Source organism: Struthio camelus, chromosome 5, assembly GCF_040807025.1.
Source record: "Struthio camelus isolate bStrCam1 chromosome 5, bStrCam1.hap1, whole genome shotgun sequence".
Classification (NCBI taxonomy): domain Eukaryota; kingdom Metazoa; phylum Chordata; class Aves; order Struthioniformes; family Struthionidae; genus Struthio; species Struthio camelus.
Genome location: NC_090946.1, coordinates 41,948,178 through 41,972,051, shown reverse-complemented (window position 1 = coordinate 41,972,051; position 23,874 = coordinate 41,948,178). Strand labels below are relative to the sequence as shown.

Here is a 23,874-nt window from a genome sequence, read left to right as displayed (position 1 = left end):
CCACATCCAGTAGTTCCAAAGAAAGACAAACATTTTAGCAGAAGATGAATCCTGAGTCAGAGAAAGCAACAGAGGCTTTCTCCCCTGCCCCCAGCCCTCCAAAACCTCTGTAGTCCCTATGCAGGGTCACAGGTAACTCTAGGAATGCTTACCTCTAAATCTGAAAGTGCTGAACTTTTCCTCTTTGACATTGAGGACCGCATAGAAAGGCAATGGGTTTTGGCCATGCTCCAATGCCTTGCGCTGGTCTGTGAGTTTGTACTTTCTTGCCTAATCAAAGATTTAAAAAAAAAATCACAGTAAGCCTCAGGAGAATTAAACTAAACTTCCTGAAACAGCAAGACAGAACACAATCTACCTGAGCAGTGGCAGATGTCAGATGTTTTACTACCCAAATAAATCTCTTGGTCACATTTTCATAAGAGGCTCTTTCTTTGTGTTCCTGTATTTTCTTTCCTCGTTGTCTTTTTGATATGCACTAACCTGTTCAACAATGTCTAAGTGCCTTGGCTGTGTCCCACAGACCTTTACTAAAGTTCAGACTAATGTTCACAAGAAGACAGATTACGCTAGCTCTTAAGTGTCCACCTAGAAAGAGACTTTAAAAGATCTGATTTTTCAAGGGGAATCACTCAGTTCTTTCTGAAAGTTTAGCCATTGAAGCTGTTGTCTGTTGAGCACTCCAATACAGAGGCACCATCAGATCATTAGCTACCCCAGAATATCCTGACTGTAGGATCCTTTGTCATTGTTTACAAATCACACTGGGATGCCTCAGTCATTTTGGATTTGTTCCAGACGTTATCCATCCACATTATATCATGGGACCAAAGCTCTAAAGAAAAAGAGAGGTGTTTCCCAAATCCGTGGCAGGACCATACTCCTGGCAGGATGGTATATACCTGATCATGTAAGAACATTTCCTGAACAAGTGACCATAAGGTTGTAAAAGATGAGATATGTCCCTCTTTTGCCCTTTCAGTGAGTTCCTTGTGAAAATACTTCAGATTCTCCACAGACATAATGTTGAACTTGCTTTTTGTCACTTGTTCTTTTACCACCTTGAGTGGCCCTTCCAGAGTCTTCTGTGACCAATCAGCATGCTCATACAGGTCTGCTAGGGTCCTGAAAAACAGAAATGTGAACAAAATCATCCATTTAATAACAAAAATTACTGGTTTTACCCATCTACTTCCATCAGAGGAGAGAATTAGCAAGACTATGATAGAGAACCAACAGTAATGGCTTTACCAAGGAATTAGGTTCACTTATTAACACCGTAAGACTTCTTTGAAAGAGATACATCTCTCTCAGTGTGTGGAAATGTGGTGTCACACTCATTCCAGATTCCAAATACAAATCCCATCTTCTATACGCACCATGTTGAGCCAGAAGCCCCAGTGAGATAAGTAATACAGTCCAACAGATTTAGTTTCTGAAGAGCTAAGAGGTGGCCAAACATTGCTGACATTGCTCTGAGGCCTCCACCTGTTGCCATTACAGCTATTACAGGGACCTGTTCAAAACATAAGCATTATTTTCAAAAAGTTGCTCACTTGCCTACTTGGAAAAGTCTAATTCCAGCGTTTATAACTTCCTTAGCAGACTCTACTGGAGGACAATGAAATTACATTGATGTTCAGCCAGACTTTACAAGTACGTTCTTTAAATTAACCTCTAGATCCTCAGTGGGTTCCCTTAATCTCAAAGCTTAGATGGGTTTGAATATTCAGTGATTTTTAACTCTCCTTCCTCCCTTTGTTCTTTATAAGCGGAATCGCAATGATTTATACTAGATAATCATCTGATTTTATTATTAATAATGAAAACTTAAATAAATGCAATTAAGAATTGATTCAAGGAAGTCCTGAACAGATTGCAAAAAAATGTATTAAGCAAACAAAATGATTCTTTGGATAGTGCCCATTTGACAAATAAAGTTCCAGCAAGAAAATCAATGTTCCCTTAAAAATTCACCCTGCATCTAGGCAGCAGAACATACTTCAACTGGATGCCGTTAGAAAGTGTTCTTTCGCAACCCAGAGGATTTTGAATTTTTGTGAAAATTGTTTTGAAAATGAAAAAAAAATCAGCCTAAAAAAAGGAGATTACAATGATTACATAGATTCCTGCGTGAGGTGAATTTCAAATACCCCATTTTCCAACCTAGGGTTGTCTGGCTAGGTTGCATCTCACACAGTGTACTAATAATCTGCTCAAGGTTAACCAAGTCTCATAACCTGCCGACATGCTGTATCACACCATTGGGAACTCTGGACTTGAGGAGGGGTATATTATGTCCTTGGGAATTCAGCCCACTGAAGAGAATGGGGACAAGAATATTTGAGCTGAAATTTTGGGGTATACCACTCAGAGAACTTCTGTTCTGCTGCCATTCAATTAAAATCAATAGGTTTGTCATCAACATGCAAAAACTACCAGAAAGTCTGTGGGGAGCTGTGCCGATCTGAATTCAATAGCCTTGACGTCAATTTTCTATCAATAGCCCCACACCCCATGCTTGGATTCCAACTCACAGACCTCATGTCCATGCAGATCTCTTTCCAGATGAAGAACCTTTTTCAGAGCATTGGCAACCACTCTCTTCCTTTTTTGCAAGAATTCTTGCTCTTCTGGGCACAGATTATATCCTAAGCGCACATCTAGTTTTTCTGAGCTGGAACATAAATAAATCCAGAGGCACAGGACTGGTGTTTAAAATGTTCATGGATCTACTTTCAGCAACTGCAGCTTATTAAACATTACAAAGATTCATGATTCACTGTTCAGATTTAGACACTGAAATGCAGATCCTAGCTTCAAAGAAAGCAACTGCTGTGCTTCTATGTGGTCTCATTACTTTCTGATGTTTCAGCGTAAGTTCAACTGCTAGCTTAGGATAGCAAATACAGAAAGAGAAAGGCTTCTTTGTGGCCTTCACTAGCTTTGTAAGCTGAATCCTTTCTATTTCTGCTTCATATAATTTCTGAACTAAGGGTCACCAGAACCTAATGTTGTCTTCCATGGAGTCTTGTACCATGGATCGCTAGAGTAAGAGTTTAATGAAAAAGATAATCAAATAATTTTTGTTAATATTTGTTTTCCAACTCATTGTTAAGAAAATTTCTACTGTACTCTAGTTTTCTGCAGACAAAAAATGCAAGGTCACATGCCTTGCAGCCAGAACATCTTATCTGACCTTGCCTCAGCTCCTATTTTTCGTACGTAGTTGAAGAACTGCAAAAAAAAGTTTAATCCAACCAGCAGTACAAAAGTTGCTCAAAGGTAACGCCAGAAGAGATGCAAATCAGCTAATGAGTAATCATAAGATGGACCACTGAAGGCTGGAACGGAACTATTTCATGCTGTAGTGTGGCAAGCGGATTGGTAAAACTAAGAATCGTGGATAGATCTGTTTGGTTATGTAAACTAAAGTACCGAATATGTAACAACTTACTTTGGCTTAAAAACTGTAACAAGAAGCTACTGGGGGTCCCTTCTTGTGCTCTCAGCCAAGAGGCACCTTATTGCTAGCAATAAAATTTAGCAACTTAGAAATCTGACTCCTGCTGCTCATTACCAGTGCCCGTGAACAAATAAAAGAGAAAAGATAATTTTAATATTATTATTTTACAGTGTAACTTCTTGCTAGCTAATGCTTCTTTCTATTAATATAGCTGGGACCACAATTCTGTCTTCTTTGGTTTGAGTAATGTATAGCATCTGGATGTTTTGCTCATATCAAACTCTCTTTTCCCTCTGCCTTATTCCTGTCTCTGTACCCCTTTTGAAGACAACTCCAATCTCAGTCTTTGGCTCTTTGACTCAAAGGACGTTCTGACCAAGTTCTTCACTGTTTGAAACTGCCATCATTTTTCTTGGCATCTTGGTATGACTCTGTTGCCCCAAAGGTATGTAACTTCACTATCTTATGGTGACTCTTGCATGGTGACTTAACTATTGTTCTGTTTTGTTCCAGTCTTGTGCATTCGTTATATCTAAATGAGGAATACTCCGCTCTAGAATTCACTGTTCAAAGAGCAGTATAACCTTCAGAGAAAAAAACAGTTCTCTTACCAATCATTTAGTTGGAGGTACAACTGCAGGGGCACATTCTGTAAGCAAAGAAATGTAATTATTAAAAAGCCAGACATGATTTAAAAGCAGGAATGAGAATAACTGTGGGAGAAAGAGAGATGTTTTGAAATCATGATTTTTAGTGCCCCCTCCCCCCTTTTTTTTTTTTTTGAAAACTGTAGAAGGAAAAGGAAGGAGAGCAAATAAGCAGCAAAAACATTCTGTAGAGAAGCAAAAGAGGCAGAAGCAGTAGAAGTAACTCTAGGAATGGGCTATCGAACAGGACTCCTACCTCACTGTGAATAGCCCTGTGAACCAGCTTAACTCAGCAGTAATATCACACTATCACCCTCCAATTTTTGAGGATAAAGAGCAGTATCCTGCTAAAGACTGTGTTAAGAAGAGGAAATATAAGTCACCATATACTTCCAAAAGGCTACTGCCAAAAAAAGATGCCCACCAGTGGGGTGGGGAATCACGCAAGGTGAAGCAGATACTCATTCTCACTTCTGTTTATGAGGAAGACTGCTCAGAGATTCTTTTCCTCCTATTTTCGCCTCTTTCCTGCTGTGAGGTCTGAAAAAGTTGTCTGGCTATTGTTAGCAATTCATCTAGCTACACAGCAGTGTTAGTCCTGCTTTTAAAAAAACTTAAAGATGTACTTATCCACCAGTTACCATCATGACTGTAGGCATAGAAGAATGTAGCAGAAGTGTTCACTGAGGGTAAGATTCATCTCATCTAACTTCAGCCATCTAAAAGTTAGGTATATAGTCTGAGCTAGTCACCCAGGCTTTGCTTGAGATGGTGGAGATAGACTGAGAGCTCTACCAAGAGCAACCCAAAGCCTTACTAAGAGAGTAGAACATTTTCCTTTAGCTGTATAAGCCCAGAAGAAGTTGGCCTTTAATTTTAGATGCTTAAGCTTCTAGAATTAGCCAGGATGGTTCCCCCATAATTGGTTTTATTGACAGAGTGTTGATATTTCTATGAGAAACTAACCTTTCCTTCTATTTGCGGAAAATTCCCCCCAAGACTTGCTAATTGAAGGGAGAGTTTTCAAATGATGCAGTGTTAAATACAGTTAAACAATGTGTTGATTTAGCTGAGGGTTACTTTGCTCGTCTCTCAAAAAGTTCATATAAATGGTGAGGCACTTACGTTTCTTACAGGGAGGGCTACTTTCACTTTATGTCCAACAGGGAGAAATTTCAGTGGTACTGTTAAGGTGTCACTTAAATTGTTTTTGTCATCTTCCTTATCAGGAACTTTCTGCAGAGAACAGAAAACATGTTTTTCATTCCCAGAACAGAACAATCCTGTTCTTCACTGTTTTGGTAATGCTGGAAAGGAATGAGAAGTATGAACCGTGGTACCGTACAGTGCCCATTACCTGCAGCCTGACTTTTAGCACAGGCTCCCAAGCCTTCACGCAATGGAAATAGAAAGTATTTATGTCCTCTGTAGTCTTCTGTGTTCCTTCATGAGATGCAGGAACCATAAGTATGACATTTTTGCCCTCTAGATAAAACAGAATTGTTCAAATTTGTTACTGCTACTCAGGTAAAATACCTAACAAAGTCGACAGACTTTCTGCTGGAGGCTCACTCTCTGTGACAACTCCTCCATAAGCTGCCATTCTGGCAAGTGTCCTACAGCACAGGCACAGGTCTTCATATGATCAATAACTGGTACTTCTGCCTTTACCCCATAGCTTGGAGTGCTCACAATGTCAGCACTCTCTCATACCTCCACTAGAAAACTTGGCTGTATCGAGACTTGGTAGTTTCAAGGAAAAGACACAAGAGATAAGAGTTACAGCCTTGGGCAGTTCAAATACTTTCCCTCGTCTCTATTTTATTGTCCTTAATAGGTGTTCAATCATCTTTTTATCTTAATGTGCCTCCCTCTGGAACTGACTATGATAGGGTTGATTTGGTTGTGTCCTCACTTCACAGAGAAATGGGCGTACCTTTCAAATATTTCATGCTTTCACTTCTGTCCACTTGCACTTCCAAGCAGCAAACTTCACGGGACTGTGAAAGACACCAGTGGAAAAAGCATGAAGATACAGCAAGTGCCATATCTGCTGTACATAATGAAGCATCATGCAGATAGTCCTCAGCTATAATATATAGCCAACTAAACTGGCTTCAGTGCTGGAAACAATCTAGTTGCACAAGAGTAGATTTAGAGCTCATTATCTCACGACAGTGTTGCAGTAGCCCAGTTATACTGCTTCTGAACCAGCTTGTCCATATAGTGGTGCAATGCTGCGGGTGATCATACCCATTGAAGCTATCCTGAAATCAGGAATCTCGGTATTACACACTGTTGCCCAAACACAGCTATAGATCTATCTGCTAATTATTTAGGAAGGGTAAGGGGAATCACCTGATGATGACTTTCTGTGTAGTGTGGCTGTGATTAGTCTATGTGGCATCTTCTTGCTGGTCCTGATGAAGGGCGATCATGGATTTATTCCACCCTACCCCCTACCTGAGTCATTACAGTTCACCTTTAATAAGTCATGCCAGGACAGTTTTCCAGGCCGTTTCAGGAACAACTCATGCCAATCATTACAGCTCTTATGCTTCACACAGACAATGAGGGGGAAAGAAAAGCATATGTGTTATTCTGCCTCAGGGGTTACAGAGGTTAGCATCTGGAAATCATGTGCACGTTTGGAGTGGTTGGCATGAAGTACTTTGTACTCCTTAGCTGCTGGGCCAGCCCAAGGAGATAGGTAATGTACCACATACTGACTAATACCATGAGAGGATTCTGTGTTTCAAAACCTGAAATGGCTCTTTATTAACAGACTCATTTCCAAAAAAGCTGTTACATTAGATAATCTCCCAGTCATATGCACATTGACTACTTACCAGTGCCTTCTACAAACTCATCCCTTTTACGACCTTCATTTTTCCTGCCAAGTGCCACTCCGTATTACATTAAATACAAGCAGTATTTCACTTTGAACATCTATCAATAAGGGACTCTGAAACATTAAAAAACCAAACCTGGGAAAAATATTGACATCCATAACACCTAAGGACTTCAGAAACAAGGCCACTATTTCTGCACAGAGAGGGCAACGTTTAAACCATAAAGAATGGGAATCATTCCATATTTTTCTCTTTATAATGCAGACCATACTCTTATCTATCATGGTGGCTTTTGTTCTCTCTATAAAGTGTCAAATGATTAGGGGGAAAGTGTAAAGAAACAAAATGAAGGAAAAGTCACTCCAAGCTAAATGCATATGTGAACCTTACCACTAGGACATCATTGGTAATGAGGTGCTCTGGAGGGCCAGGACTAAAAAGACAGAACCAAACAAACAAACAAACAAAAGCTTTGTGAGTGTCTAGTATTTTCATTAAATAATAGTTTTATATCCTTTCCTGCTCAGAATTGAGTATGGTTAAGTTAGTGTCAGAATTTGTTTTTGAAAATCCTAACACTTGATCACCTGCTAAGCACATGAACCACAATGTAATAGCTAAAAAGAAGACAGGCAAGAGTGACCATAAAAATACCAGTGCTTAAAACTGCATGTTAAGACATAGCAGAATAAAAAGGTATTGTTCTGTGTGGAATCATGTCCTACCCTTAACAAAAATTACCATATAACTTAAGGAAGGCAAAGACTGCTATTAATATACTATGTGCAAATATTTATTAGGAAAGGCATTTCTGACTGTACCAGCTTATAATTTGCATCTGGTCACCAAAGAATGGCAAATAAGAATTAGGCCCCACTGTGCTACAAGTATAACTGGAAAACACGCAGGTAAGCAATATAAAGTCTTTGTCCCACACGTTTACTTAGTAAGACCTAGATTTGTCACTGAACGGATGTACCTATTTAATACTATGAGTACGTTAAGCACATTTGTAAATGTTTTCACAGATCTGAAAGGACCGTTAAAGTTATGCTGCTTGACTTTCTGCGAAGCCCAGGGTATTTTATCAGGCACTACATCCACCCATGTAACTTCTATCTGAGCTGTAGAATGTATTTAAATGCAAATACTCAGGCTCGACTTCCAAGAATGGAAAATCCCTGCCCTGTGCCTTATAACTTGCACTGTGAAAAATGTTCCTCTTATTTCTAGTCAGAATTTGCCCAGTCCAGTTTCCAGGCACTGCCTCTCATTCTCTCTTTTTTATTTATCTGGCAGTGATTGCTTCCCCATTTGCAGCAGAAGCTTACACCCCTTCTTAAGGTTCTCACAGAAAAACTAAAAAGATTTTCAGAATCACTTTGTGGGGAAATTAACACAGAATACTAGTCATTTATTTCAGAACTTTTCTTGATTTTTAAGAAGAAGCAGCCCTAGTTACAATTCTTTATTTTAATCATGCAGTCAGTTTTAATTGGACTATATCTCTTTTTCGTAGTGCTAGGCTCAAATATGTCATGTAACGCAGTTATTTTTTCAAGTAAACTTATGATAGCGGTTACAAGTGTGTTACAGCGTATTTTACGGGATTTGCTCTCCTCCAGACGAGGTTGATTATTGCTGCTAGCAGGGGTCTTATTTTTATTATTTGTTGATTGCATCTTTTTCCAGTTTAACTAAGCATTGCCTAATGGGTGACCTGTCTAATACTATCTATGTCACCCTATGCATATTTTGTGATAGTAATACAACACAAGTTTTCTGGTCTTTTAGGAACAGCACAGTGTTCAAGGCATTGCTAAATTGATATTAATAGCTTGGAGAGCACCTCTTAACTCTTTTATGCCTCCTGTGTGCAAGTTATCACATGGTGCCAACATTACTACATTTCCATGCTTAGGATACAGATGCCAAACAGAAGGCAAGACTAGTATAAAATATACTGAAAGACAGAATTAGCAGGTGAAGTTGAGGTAAAAATAAAACTGAAACAGTAACTTCGGCTCACCGCTGGGAGGAAGAAATGTAAGAATTTCCTCTCTCTCAGATATTACTACTCCCCATCAGTTCTATACCCCTCAGCTTCACAGTTTTACTCACATTTTTTCCATCTTGAATTCCACTTCCAAACATTCCCATTTCTTGGTGCACCTCTCTCTCTAGAAAGAAAAGGATAAAATAAACATGGCCTATTGGAGGCTGCAACAGCCTGACAGTATAGACATATCTGGAAAACACTGTACTTCCACAGCTGACAGCTGTTCCGCTAATGTGACCAAAAAAAAGCTGTATGTTACCTCTCTCCAAAGCTGAGATTGCAGTGAAAGCACAGCCTTGGGAAAGGCATGTAAGATTAACATTCTCCCATTGTAGGGCATACAGAACTGAACAGACTTCCAAAATTATAATCAGAGAGAGGAAGCTTGGCTGACACCAAAATATAATGGCTTTCTGCAAAGAACGTGCGCATGGTTGCTAGACGCTGAAGTCCAGCAACAAATGTGACTATTGCCAGTGCTGTTTCCATGTACAAACCATTTAAACCACATTCCCACTGAATCCAGCAAAGATAAAGAAGTAGGCAGAAGCACCCTTGACTGAGATGGATACTGAATTATTATATTCCCCCACAAAAATTTGGCCACTGTCTCCCTGGGCTCAATAACATTAGGAGCTGGCTTATATATAAAGAATAGGCTAGGTGCCTTGATGCTAAATATAAAGTAGCATAGGTTTTGTATTTCATTTGCTACATCTTCTCAGTTCTTGGACTCACTCCCTTCTGGACATTTGCCTTAAACATTGGTGAATACTTCACATTGTTTTACTGAAACATTTGCCCAGTAATCCTGGGCCTATGTGAACTAGAGTGAAGTTGACAAGCTGGATGCCCTGACTCATGTAAACAGTGGATCCGTGTGAAATGAGGTGAGCGAGCAGTCAGAAAATGTTGCACCCTAGTGATATTTGCCTAGGGAGCCAGTCGCTGAGGAGCGCATGGCACCAGCCTGCAGAGTGACTAGGAGGATTTGTTACCAGCTTTCTGCGTTAGGGAAGTAGCTCTTTTTTTTAGGTATGGACTGTCTCTCTCCCGCAATCAGCATGTAGCAGTACCTCAGTCCCTGCTCAGAGAAACCCAGGAGTTGTCACAGGACTATCCCAGCTTCCTTCGCTAAACAAATCTCTTAAAAGAATACAAAAGATGTTAGCAGAATAGGAATTCTGTTAGCAGAATTCCTTTTCTGTGGGCTAGGGAAATGTGAATCAACTAGAAGGAAACACAACATGACCATTAACAGGAGAAGCCTGAAAGCATCATTTAATTCAAGTAGCGAGTAGATTGTCTTCACATTTGTAATGAAGAGCTGTTGTCTGTGAGGAAATGTCCTTTAAGCATGGCCCAAGGAGAATGAAGCCAAAAGGTACAGAAGTTGCTTATTGGCAATATGAAAGATAAAAATGATTGTATTTACAGATACTAGCTATTAATTATTTTGCCCCTCACATGGTTTCATGAGAGAGAAGCTGGTTCATTATCCCAATCTGTGAAGAGAGATTGATGAAGTCATAAGAATCCAACATTTAATGATATCTGACATGATCAGGTATTGATAATGATATTAATACTTAAGGACATTTGTTTATGCAGACCCAAACCCCACTTAACATGGGAGACAATGCAGACAGCAACATCTTGCTGAGCTCTCCCTGAAATTTCAGTCCTTACCTCCGATTTCAAAGCAAATGTCTCATGGACTGTCTTTCCAGGTTTGACTCTAGCAACGTTAAAAAGAACTGTGAACTGCATGTCATCTTTGGTGAGAGGATCTTCATCACATAACGCCAATTCTAAGATGTTCTGGTAGTAGAAGAAAATATATAAGAACTCTATCGAGCTGCTATTACCCAGAAACCAAAAAAAAGCTTATATACTTTTGCAGCTGAATGACTACCACAGTGGCAAGAATAAAGGAATCAGTGCTTTCATTCAGGTGTCTGCTAATGTGGGATGCAGTCATTAACTGAACTCAATGTTGGGAAACTGATCATGGAAGAGAAGACTACTACCCATAACAGTGAGCTCCCACTATCCCAAGATAGAAAGGATGTCAGTGCTCTGCACCGCTCTTTGATAACCAGTCCAAGAACACTTTTCAGGTTCCTCATCCCCAGCTAGTTGCAAATTCTACTGTAGAAGCATTTTCTTAAATTACTTAGCACATTTGATCAACAGGGTACTAAGTGAGGACTCCCTGCTGTTCAAAAGAGTGAATTCTCTATTTTTTTTACTACCTCAACTTCACTCTGGATCCTGAAGTAGAAAGTCTCGTTCCAGACAGGGTCATCAGAATTCTTGATGGTTTTGGTCTGAAGCTTTTCATTTGAAGCAGAAGGCAGCCACAAGCGCACATAGCAGTCTGATGCAGTCACTGCAGCAGAAAAATATTTAAAACCTGAAGTCAATATTATAGATGATAACAAAGGCAAGGCCATGATTCTGCAGACTAATAAATACCTTTTTTTCTTTTCTTGGTAAGTGAGGAGACAATTGGCTGGAAGCAACCAAGCAGAAGCATCTTACTATACTATCTCATTCCAGGATAACTACAAAGGGCAAATGCACACGTTGATACACACAAGGTACACTAAACGCAGTATTTCCCATGTGAACAGAAAGAGGTATAAAAGACCCCACTGAAGGTTCTTCAGGCATATTCCCTACAATTCCAGCCAACTATGTTTAAAAAAGATTAATAGAAATTGGAGCTAATTCCAAAAAGGGCTATTAGGATGATCAAAGGAAAGGAGGACGTATTTTACAGAGAAGATCAGATGAGACCAGCCTGCTCAGTCTAGTGACAGAGACACACAGAGCGGACATGACTGCTGTCTAGAAGGGTTAGATGCTAGGGGAAAGATTTGTTGCAGCTAAAGGCCAGTGTGGACCCAAGAGCACGAGGGCATGAACTAGTCAGAAATGTTCATATCATTTTCAGCCTAAATTTATTCCTTATCACTAGTACAGTCAGTTCCTTGAGCAGCCATCCAGTACGAACAGTGGGGGTGGGAAGGTACATTTACTTTGCGGAGCCTGACAACGGTGTGAAAGGAAATCTCCAGGGCGATGTCTTTCAGAGCGGGAGTCTGGACTTGACTGAAGAAGTCTACTGCAGCCTGAGATGCCTAAATACTTCAGACTGGTATCAAGCAGTGAATAACATTGCTGCGCAAGGTTTTGGCAGGAAAGTAGAAAAGACCCTTCAATGGAGTAGACAGAAGAGATCGTTGAAATTCTTAGGAATATAGGCCTTGTCACCATATAATCTTTCTAGTCCATCTCTACATGTTGCTGCATGATATTTCCCATAGCAGTAAGCAAAATAAGCTGTTCAGCAGACTGTTACTCTACCAACAGGGAATTCACACTCTCTGGTCTCTCTTGCATCCAGGCTTTGCCCCACCAGATTCTGCTTAGCTCTGACCAGCAAGATGTGAAAAGTCTCAGCTGTAACTCAGATAGCACACTGTGGAGCAATGTTTTTTTGGATAAATATGTCATTTTTCATTATAGGAATACACAGGACAGAGGTTTCAAGAGTGTGAAAAGGGCAGCTCAGGGTCTTTGCCCCGAGGAACCCACAGGAGACCTTTGCAAAAACAGCAGCTGAACGGCTGATCCATGATATACCTTCGAGAAGGAGTCAGAGGAGGCTATGAGAGTGACATAATGAGTTAAAGAAAGATGAATACAAAAGTTATATACAGAAAAGTCTGTTTCACCTGTATGTTCAGCATACGCTTAGGGCTGGCTCTACAGGTAGCTTTCCTTATCCAGAAACTATCAATATAATTTAATGTGACTGGTGATCTGAGGAGAACAAACACACCAAATGACAGCAGATTTTAGAAGGCTTGAAATTCTCTAATTTACCTGTGACTGTGGTGTATAATTGATGTATTTTAATAAAAGGTTTCCATATCTGTGGACTGTGTGGTGAAATTCAAGTTTGTGACGTGATTTATACTTGTTTTGAACACCAAAAACAAATAATTCAAAGCAAATCTACAGATCCCAGTGTCCTCAGAAGGTCTACCTTCTCTGCCTTCTTCTACTGGTCCAGCAAAATCATTTGAGAGTCTTGTTTTTACCGGCTCCCTGAAATGCATTCTAGATAGAGCCTCCAGTGGCACCTCAGGCATTTGATCTAATTACAGCCCTGGCATTAGCACTTGTATTGCTTTGCTTTATGTATGTTACTTGTGTACCTTTAGTACTCAGGAACACTGTTCATGGCATATAAACTCTGGAGGTGACAAAAGAAAACAAACAAACCACAACTCACAGAGGTCTCTTGACTTGATGTTCTTGGCTTGTATGACTCTTATAGAAAGCATGTGGATGGGATTAACCTTCCTCTGCAAAGAAAACAAATGCAATGAGTTTTATCAACTCAGGGCACAAAAATCACATGTATTCTGTATAATACAGGGTACTGTCTGTCTGTGGTGTCTGCCTGTTTGAAGGGAGGGGACCAACCTCGAATGGCAATACGCCATGCTGAGATAATAGCGTGATTGTGCAGTGGGCTATTTACTATATTGCTTGACTAGGCAAAGGCAAAGAGGACGGAAGTTAGGGATTCAGCTAATGCCATGGCAAGCCTCTGCAGTTATCCCACAGGTCCCTCTTTTCATTCAATCTAGTGCAATCATGGTTTTGATGATGGCTGTACCGCCAATCTGCTGAGAGACCTGTACCGCAGCTGGGTCAAAACTGGGCCTTCAGAATGCAAGGCCAGTAACTTGCAGCTGCCTGCTTGGGTCTGCAATAGCAATGACACAAGGCCAGGATGGGGCAGTTACTAAAGTGCTTTAAAAGCTTCTAACGTTGTATCCCAAGTAGGGCTAAATTTTCACAATGCTCCTAAGTAGGCCAAGCTCACTGAAAGGCATCCAGAGGAATGCACTGCCGACTTTTGAGTGGTCAGACCACTGGCTCTGCAAAGACCCTTCAGATGAAGAAAAAAGTGCCCCGCTTTGGAGGCATAACATCACAGAATCCCATATCATTAAGTATTTTTAAAAGCAGATAGCGCTTTGCATACTTTGGCAATGGAGCCGCTTCTCTTCCAGACACGGGATTTATTTTTACTATAGGCTAGCCATGACAAAGAACTACGCTTCCCAACCTAGGCTGGTCAGATTGTATTTGTCATTTTAAAAAGATGTTCCAATAAGCTTGAATCTCTCTTTTTTGTCACGCACAGAATGAACAAACACACATGTACAAATATGTAACAATTTTAATACTAAAAGTGGGAAAATATTTCCTTCTTTTTCAAATTGGAGCATTTAACATTTCTTCTTCATCTTTTGTTGAGTTTTTCATCTGTATTTTTGGCATATTAATATGGATTGTCACCAATAACAAGCAACACAAATATACAGTCCTACTAGCACTGATAAATTAAAATAGGTCCACACCATGTTTGAAGTATTCCATTATTTTCAATGGCAGTTAGAACTAAATACTGACTGAAACACCACATCTTGTCTAAATCAAAGTATCACTTTATACCATAATGAAATAATTTGAGCTCTGTTTTGAAAGATGGCACCATTTTCCTGACATCGAAGTCATTAACTTCAAAGTCCCAAAGATTTGGGAAGGTGGGGTTCTCTGTAGAAGTACTTAATCTGAGTTTCTTTTAAAATGAGGTAGAGGCTATTGGACCTTTTATCAGAGATGAGCATAGCCTTCATTCAGTTTCATTCAGTTTTGTTTAGAAGTAAATTATATTACATCAAATGAAGACAATTTGGATTCTGAATAGGCATATTCAAATAAAGGTTTAGTATTAAATTTTACTATGTCATTTTTTAAAGTTACATCTATTTAAATTCAGATTAATATGCAAGAGTCGCCCTACGCACAGATACCCTGTTGTTAGCCCTACAAAATCAGAGAGTACTCTGTCTCTTGGCCTTTTAATGTTTGATTGAAACACTAGTGTAAAAATGCAAGATGCATTTGTTCTCATATAACAAGAACTGTTTCTACTGTGTTTTCTTCCTATTTTAAACAGATATATTTAAAATCCTCTAAATTTAACAGATTATGGACATTACAAGTTCCAGTTAGGTCACTTCTAAACAATTCCAGTTGCCCACTGAAAGAGTTTGACTTGGATTTTCACATGCAAATAGTTATTTAACATAGCAGTACTAACTGGAATGCTCAGTCAGCATTTCCAGTGGCTTTCATTAACATGAAATATTGGATTATGTAGCAATTATACCACTGACTATTTTTAATTAATATGTTAATTCTGTGTTATTTTGTAATCAACTTCCCTCTTGCTCAATAGAAGCCCAAATCATTCTCTTTGCCTTCCCCAGAGAAATGGATATTTGTACACAATTTGCCCCGCACCTTTTGTGATAAAAATTTCACATTTGCTTACAAAAATTACACATTAGCAGCAGTTCATCATCAAAGCACTCTGAAGTGGGATTCATGTCATCTTTTTTCATCCTCCCCCACTAGACTGAGTGAGTGCCTCACTCTTCCTCCCTTCCCTTTTCAACAGCAATCAGTGCTCCACTTAAACATGCGAACACCCATCTGCCAAAAGAAACATCATCAGAAATGACTGCTCATTACTTCTGATTTGGTGCAGCATAATCCCTGAGTTGTTGCAGGGTAAAAGATTAACTAGTTCAGATGGGTAAATGGGGCATAACAAACCCTGTGGCTGTGCAAATCCCCAAGGGAAGCCAGAAGCCATTCAGCTCCCAAGGCTGCAATTACTCCAGTCTAGGGTAACTGTGTTCAAAACTGGGCCAAAGCTTTTTCCATGAGAAGAAGCCTGGACTCATTTTCTTCTACAGTGGTCCAGAAGAGCCTACTGGGGTGTGATTTGGGTAGTCCAGAATAACAGCTTTGCACAAAAGGTGCTGGCACTCCAGAACATGCTTTAGAGAAAAAAATAACTGTAGTTAGAGATAACATTTGCTATTTTCATAACATGAAAAGCAATGCGTTGTATCACAATTAATGCAAATGGATAGGCACAGCCACCATATCTGGACAGCTCTCATGACAATCCTGCAGCTCTAGTTCTTGCTCATTTTAGCTCTCTTCCCTGTGTGCTCCATCATTTCCTGCATAGGCACATAGAGAGTGACAAAACCCCTCTGTAAACATCCAGAGTCAAATGCAGCTTTCCAAGGAGCATATAATTCTTTTTTTGCCTAGAAATACAACCACCCATTTTTGCCTGCAAATTAATAGCGGCACACTGATGCCAACAGCAGAGCGCAGGATTCAGCTACTTGTGTATATTTGCATCCTACATGATAACATGCTTGAACAATAACTACTGGCACGTCCAAAGTCCCAAAGAGTAGGCTAAAAAACGCCAGGAAAAAAAATCTTTTCACTGGATTGCATTTAGCACTTTTAACTACTTTTCTGTACTCTCAAATTAAGTTGGGGGGAGGACATTTCAGGTCTAAAATACAGAAAAGTTAATAAACAGAAGATAAAACACAGGTCTCCGGCATGGCAGAATCCCCACAGTTGCATCAAAGTTTAAAGAAAATTTAACTTGCCAAGATCTCAATGGCTACAATGATATTCATTTGCTGGCCTATGTCTGGCTTCCAGAAAATAGTCATGTGCCTGTCAGCTCCAAGAGGACACAGAATTAACTCTCCCTTCTGTTTACAGGCGGTTAGTGACTTCAAGGTTTCATCCTCAAAACTCAGCTTCCGAGTATGTGAGCTTCTCAAAGGTCACTAATTATGAAGAGCCTACCAAAACTGTCTTCAGAAGTGGGAGAAACAGGAACTTCAGTGCAAGAAGCAGAACCTAACTACAGCTCACACCTTTGATTCCAGCCCTTATTGCCTCTCCATGCTTCTCCTAGACTGAGGTCTCCTGACTACCTTCACTAGTAATGTATTCTTCTGGGGGAGTGGTTCCTGCAAAGCCTGGAAACCTGGGAGCCTCCTCCCAGCACCACCTTTTCAAGCTCTTGCTTTAAAAAAAGTCCTTGGTTTGTACATGTTGGAAGCCTAATCGGAATCTCCACATTTCATTTCCCCCCATGAAACCTAAGCAAATCGCTGAGCAGAGTGGGATAACAACAGGTTTTTATACAAAGAGTTTGCTCTCAGTGTTTTGACATTATGTAAATAGCTTTAGGGACATCACTCAGCTTTATCAGCATCTTTTAGGTATGAAAAATTACCTCCTTTCATGCATTACTGGGTTTTTTTCCTCCAATGCTGTACAGGAAGAAGAGATGTTCAATATCTTATATACAGGATCTCACACCAAATGTAATCATTTTCTTATCATTTCTTCTATTTTAGATACTGAGGATATGGTTCACCCACAACTTGGAGGCAATTTACCAAATGGAGATTAAAGCTATAAGCTTTCCAAAGAAGAAAGAAAAAAGCAGAAAGAAAAAAGCAAAAAACCTTCATGAACAACCTGGTTCCAAAATCCTCTCCTCCACATAGATTCTTTAATAGTTGATGTGGGCCGAGTTTATCAGCCCCTTAATCAGTAAGAATACTGCTAGCAGCTTGTCCTTCCACTCAGCTGCCTATTTTTATTAAAATTAGAGGAATATAAAGTTCTGGGGACTTTTGCTTTTCTCTTAGCTTTGGCTGAAATGGACAGTGATTTCAAGGTTAGTGAGAGAGACAGACGGTGGGAAAAGGAACTGACTGAAGAAATACACAAAACCAGGAGAGGGGATAGAAGGAAACAGCATGACCATGAAAGCCTCATTTTCCTAGGGAATGACAACTATTCAAAATCTTATTACTGGAAGTTGAACGGTCTATTAGTAAATCTAATTGGCTTTACAAATATTTACTGTAATTTCCTGTCATCACTGATGAATTGTTTCCAGAGTCATCATGGATTTGGGATGCATCCCCTCTTCGTATTGTACCGGTCTTTTTACACATATGAGTGGCTAGTGGCTATGGCTCTACTTAGACAGAATTTCTGAGTATTTTACCACATAACAATTTTTCCATAGCTCATAAAACTGCTGAAGGCTGATTACTCTTGACTGAGGAGAAGAAAAGCCATTGCTATGAATAGCAAAAGCATTCCTAACAAGTTGTAAAGTAATATTGCCCATCACTTCTGTGCTAACTTGCTTAGCCTTTTTAAACAAACAAACAAAAAAACTTGGAGACTTTTAGTAGGCCTTCCTAAGGAGTACAAAGCACCCGTGCTTTCTAAACAACTCCCTTTTTTAGAGTTAAAAGAAAAAAAAACAAACAAACCACAAAACCACTATCCCCTGACTTCTATCTCTATTTTCCAGCTTACGCATACTGAAAAATTCTTTCGCCTGACAGAATGACATAGGTACCTGCATTATTGCATGAATATACTTCTTTGGGAATAGAAACTTTCTGACCTGAAGCTAGGCTTGTACTCTAAACCTTTTGGCTGTGTTGCCTATTCACCAATAGTCTGTCTATACCCCATGGAATAGCGGTTGCAGCATTAAGATGAAATGCAAAAATTTGTGTTTTCCCTGTAACAGAGACTTTCTAGATAAACTTGTACCTAAACTATCTACCCATCTCTTAGACCTAGAGTTATCTTAATAGATCTAATATAGACATATAATATGGATAGATAATATTTATATCTAAGATAGTCTAGATATTTTCAGATAAGTAAATAGATTAGATACAAATTTTAGCAAGAGAGTATACTACACATATAATTTATATTCTTTGTCCCGAGCATCCAATGTTTGAACATTTCAAATCGATCATTCAATCTATCTATTCAAATTACTGGTATTTTCCTGCATCTTTAAGTTTATATGCAAAGATTTCTGTGGTGTTAAGTACAGTAAATATTCTTTAGTCTTAATGATAAATGATTCCATAAGCCATAGTATGTAACACTGTTTTTTACCATATTTAAAATCCATGAACTACCATATTTTCTTCATTTGTGGTAAAATTTGACATAAGGTTTGATACATGAAGAGTGGTTAGTTTGTAAATAATTCAAATCCTGCATTTCAGACACTGCATCCATTTTTTTAAAGGTATAAATGAGAAAATAACTCACAGCCGATAAATCTGTTCATTTATACTAAAAACTATCAGTTAAAACCTCTGAATGGGACTGCTATTGGAAAACTCAAGTCCAGACATGATATACTTCCACTAGGATTGCAGACGCTGTAAACATTACATTTAAGATAGCTAAAATCAGCCAAATGCCTCATTACAACTCACCCTGCAGCTAAAGCAATGTAAGTTGTGCTTTGCTGCTAGAAAAAGCTGGGTTTTTTTTTTTTAGCTGGGGCAAGCAATGAACATGTGCCATCCTGAGGAAAGCATGCAGTAGGGCGAAAGCATTTTCACTTTACAGTAAGGTAAACGCATCAAGACCAGCCCTCTCTTTCTTCCTTCCTGCTATTAACCACAGCATGTATACCTCACGGCAAAAAAAAAAAAGGGCCATGTTTTCACTGAGGCTAGCTCGCATATTAGTTACTGTGAGATAAAGGGGAAACAAGTACATTTGCAAAGTTCAAGATGGTCCTGCTGCATTGCACCACCAGCAGTTCAGCTCTGCACCTCAACGGACGCAAAGAAGTAGGAGTCTGCTCGCGAGAATTGGAACGGGGAGTTCCCAACAGCAAGGTGTCAGGCCTCAGCAAAGAGCACAGCTGCAATCTCTTACCTTGACTGGTGGGCTCCCCATGACACGCAAGCTGGTGACAGCAATAGACAACCCAATTTGGTTAGCAGATCTGTTGGCTGACAAATACACTCACAGCTTGTTGTCACCACTGAAACAATCTGAAGGACACATATAATTTATACAGGCTCTGAGCTCCACCCTCTACCTCCTCTGTGTGGAGAAGAGAGCCTGCCTACGTCTGAGATAGACAGATCTGCAATGTCAGAGGTGAGAGGAAAGCTGTTGTTATCACAGCTTTGCCTGTCGCTTTACTACCTCTCACTATTTGTTATCATCCCAATACTACCTGTCAGGTTTACAGGTGGATGCTGCCGTGTTCAGAAAGTCTCCCTCCTCCTCCCATCTCTTCCACCCAGCCAGTAACTTTTTAGTTCTTCCGCAAAGTACACTACTCCAGAGAAAAAAGGGAAGGGATAGCTGAATCTTACCTATTAAAATATCTAGTGGAAGGCCAGTCTGCTTCTGAAGGCTCTTTTCAGCCTTTTTTACAATGAGGACTTGTTTTAATATATTGGTTGGAACCTTTCTGCTACACAGTAAATCAAGCTTTCTTATCTTGCAGTACCTTCTAGAAGAGATGATTGACTGGCCAATGCAGGGGTACTAATCGAGGGGACACTGCATACCCTCTGGGCTTATTCCTTCTGCATGTTTCTTATAAGCATAACATGACAACTTGACATCTCCCAGCTTCCTATCCTGTGACCCCATCAACTTGCTGGTGGGTCCTGAGGCATCCTCTAGAGAAGCCCCGGACACAGTTTTTACCACCTTTCCCATGCCTAGCTGGCAGACAATCTGTGGGTTTTCTGTTAGGACACTGCTCCAGACAATCTGTTCTGGCTGTACCTTAATCCACACTTACAACCTCTTGTTGGATGTCCTACAAACCCAGACTCGAAAACGGCCTGGAGGCCACCATGAGCTTGCAATAAGATGTGCCCATTTCCCCCGCATGAGCACAGCAAGAACAGCCACAAGAAGAGATATGGCCAAACCTCACCAAACCACCAGTGGACACCTAACACTGAGTGCTGTGACGGGATGGGAGAAGATAACAAGTTAATTTTGGTTGAATAGTGGTTCTGAGTTTGATTTTTGGTGAGAAAAGAAGAAAATGAAATGTAACCAAAACAATTATTTAATAAAATGTGTTTACCTCAAATCTTTTGGCTGTAGGTTTTCTCTGAAACTCAGACACATACCATGGGTCACCTTTAAACTGCTTTTAAAAGCATTTCCCATAAAAAAATCAGTTCTTGTCAGATGCTCTTGGGTTCATGCAAGTAACAACCCACAGCTCAAACAGACATTTTTAGGAAGACTGTGATGTGGCTGGCAATGTAGCCACCATGCTACAGAGCACAAGACTGGATGTAGGATTAGCCAAACAGCAGGGTGAGAATCTGAGTGCTTAGTTAGGTTGTCATCTTTGAAATAAAAAGAAAAAATATATCTAGCTATCTTAACTAAATCTCTGCTGTGCATGCACTGCAGATTGAAGGGCAGCTTTAAAGCCTCTAGTAAAATCAACCAAACTCATTAGAAAGCAAGCTGAGGACATTCAGAGCAATTAACCACAGACTCTCGTGCCCCTGCAGTATCATTGCTTAGTCAGGCACGTTTACAGGAGCAGTTAAGACTGCAGTGTAAGCATTCTTCTCCATGCTTCCTTGGACACAAAAGCCTTTAGCATCCGATTTTCAGAGGTATAAAAAAAGCAAAAGAAAAGCTCTTATTCAGAGAGGAGATTTGATTTTCCCCCTTCATATTACTAGTGCAGCTTTGATCACAGGTTCTGCTGTTGTAGCTAAATTGAGAGACTAAAGTAGTAGGCTGAAAATTTACCTCCTAAAGAGAAAGCAAATGGAAAAACAGCAGAAGAAAAGTGAACTCCACTCAAAGAGGGGTATGTCTGCCTGGAAACGGAACAACAAATTAAACATGGAACAGCTGCAGCAAGGAGACCCAGACTTTAATGGAACAGGAAAGATTAAAAAAAGCTCCCAAAGTGTCTTCAAATCAAGGTGCAAAAGTTATTTTGGAGAGCTATGGGACTAATTTTTCCAACAGTCCCTCCAAAAAGTTAATGTTTCCAGTAAATCAGCATGGCCAAAATGCATAAAGCATTTTGTATTGCTTGTCAACAAGTGCACTGACAAGTACCATGTACATTTCCATCTGGACATGAGGGAGGTGGGCTAGGTGATGTCAGGCCTAACTATCGATCCAAGAAATGTACAGGATGAGGAAAGCGAAGAAAAGAAAGTCAACTGCATAAAGAAAGGACAAATATAAAGGGTTAAATCTAAAGTAATGAGGCCATAGCACAATGCATTAGTGAATTAGCCAAATAGTAGGCAATATCTTCAAGTGGGTACAGAAAGTGCTTTCCCTCCCCTTTTTAATAGGTTGGACCTAATCATCTTGGGCTTATATTAATGGAGTTGTTAGATTCAGAAAATATAACACTGTATTTGTGGTTACAATTGGAAAAATGTTCTTCAGGAGACAAACAGAAGAGGGATGCTAAAAAGATTCTAAAGGTTAATTAAGCTAATCTCACTCTCCCCTTTATAACAGAGTCTTATTTCTTTTCTGAATTAGTGCCAATAAAGCACTTGGAAAGAAGCTAAAAGGAAAAAAAAAAGGCATAAACAGACATACGAAACCACACAGAGTAAATTGCTTCATATACTAGCTGATGGTACTCAGATAATGCATACCAGAGACAGTATGAAACAAAATCAGAATGGAACGAAAGCAAGCCCATGCTGTTCCTAGCATGCACGAAGTAAAAGTTAATTAATACTGTGTTCTGCTTTCTGCAACTTACCCAGTGGGCTACCTATTAACAGCCCCTTGCAAAAAGCTACTCACAGTAACAGTTAAGTTGCCAGAAACCAGGCAGTAGTGCGACAGCTACTCTAAATGGCTGTTATTTGTATCATCGTACTGCTGGCGTACACTTAAAAGCTAACTGGGACAGAGCTTACAAAAGGTACTGAAGACTCATTGGGTGGAGTTCATTATTTATCCCAGCAATGGCAACAGCACAGCAAAATTTCATACAAACATGTCTTGACTTTGGTGTACAAGGAATGCCCTCAGTGAAGCATTGTTTTCAGAGGTTTTCCACGGTCGATCCCAAAGACTTCTCAAGCAAGGATGGTAATTACTGGAATACTTATCGCCTAAGATTTTGTTTGAGAACATTTGTTTATTTATCTCATGAAAGCTGTTAAGTAGAGGTAAGTGATGGATCTTTCCAGGGCTAGATGCAGCTATATCATTGAGAGGATAGAGGTGAATGACCATATGCAAAGACTGCTTGCTGCACCAAGCAGTGACAATGGAAGATGACAGCCACTTTCTCCTTGCCTCGTAAATTAGCTTCTGCATTGTTCACTTCAGTGGCTGGGTTAGGAAATGAACATAATCTGAGAAAATAATTGGATATAGTAAAATTCAAACCAAAAGTTTTCAAAATGTTCTGAGCAATTGGGGGAAAAAGCCATTTTTCCCTCTAGCTCATCCCTAAACTGTTTTTTTTCCCACATTTGTGTTATTTAACCATTGTGAGAAAACATCCAAGCAAGCTAACCAAAAAACCTTTATAAAAATATACATCAATTGTTCAGTTGAACATTGCCATGGTGAAGCTGGAAGTTGAAAATCAAAGCCTCAAGAAACACCGGATTTATTAGAGGCCTTTCCAAACTGAAACATTTAGATTTGAAATAAAAAATCTTTCAAAGTTTCAGGGTTCCCCACACACACCCACACTGTTTTTTGAGCAAAACAACACAGCTAATTTAAAATTATTTTAGATCTTTGAATACTTTGAATCATCCCTTTTTCAGCATACCGAATGTCAATTAGAACAAAATGCTGAACTGTCTTTCTGAATAGTAGTCAGGTGATAGCAGCATTAGTAAATGAACACCCTTTCTGGCTATCAAGAACCAAACCTGTTTCAGAAAAGTAAAAGGTGCTATATCCTCTTACCCATCTCCTGAACCACTGCAATCTTAAATGAAGCTATGATACAGTAAAGTCAGTATCACTTGCTCTTTATCCTGCTGAGATAAGAGAGCTGGTAATTTCCTTAGGTACTTTGCA

The 23,874-nt window shown here is 39.6% G+C and overlaps 1 protein-coding gene across 3 annotated transcripts in view; it reads right to left on the bottom strand.

Moving 5' to 3' along the window:
- The window catches only part of PLA2G4B (phospholipase A2 group IVB), a 53,639-nt gene that overhangs the window by 14,856 nt on the left and 14,909 nt on the right, over positions 1–23,874 (bottom strand). For 2 of the 3 annotated variants that reach the window (XM_068945968.1, XM_068945970.1), the window contains 13 exons: positions 13,331–13,403; positions 11,280–11,416; positions 10,714–10,845; positions 9,087–9,145; positions 7,356–7,398; positions 6,050–6,113; positions 5,471–5,598; positions 5,239–5,349; positions 4,078–4,115; positions 2,542–2,677; positions 1,380–1,516; positions 903–1,125; positions 153–270 (listed from right to left, as the gene is read on the bottom strand). In XM_068945968.1, the coding sequence (XP_068802069.1) occupies positions 153–270; positions 903–1,125; positions 1,380–1,516; positions 2,542–2,677; positions 4,078–4,115; positions 5,239–5,349; positions 5,471–5,598; positions 6,050–6,113; positions 7,356–7,398; positions 9,087–9,145; positions 10,714–10,845; positions 11,280–11,416; positions 13,331–13,403 (1,399 nt within the window). Of the gene's footprint in view, positions 1–152; positions 271–902; positions 1,126–1,379; positions 1,517–2,541; positions 2,678–4,077; positions 4,116–5,238; positions 5,350–5,470; positions 5,599–6,049; positions 6,114–7,355; positions 7,399–9,086; positions 9,146–10,713; positions 10,846–11,279; positions 11,417–13,330; positions 13,404–19,731; positions 19,835–23,874 lie in introns of those variants that run through there. The other variant, XM_068945969.1, reaches the window with a different exon arrangement.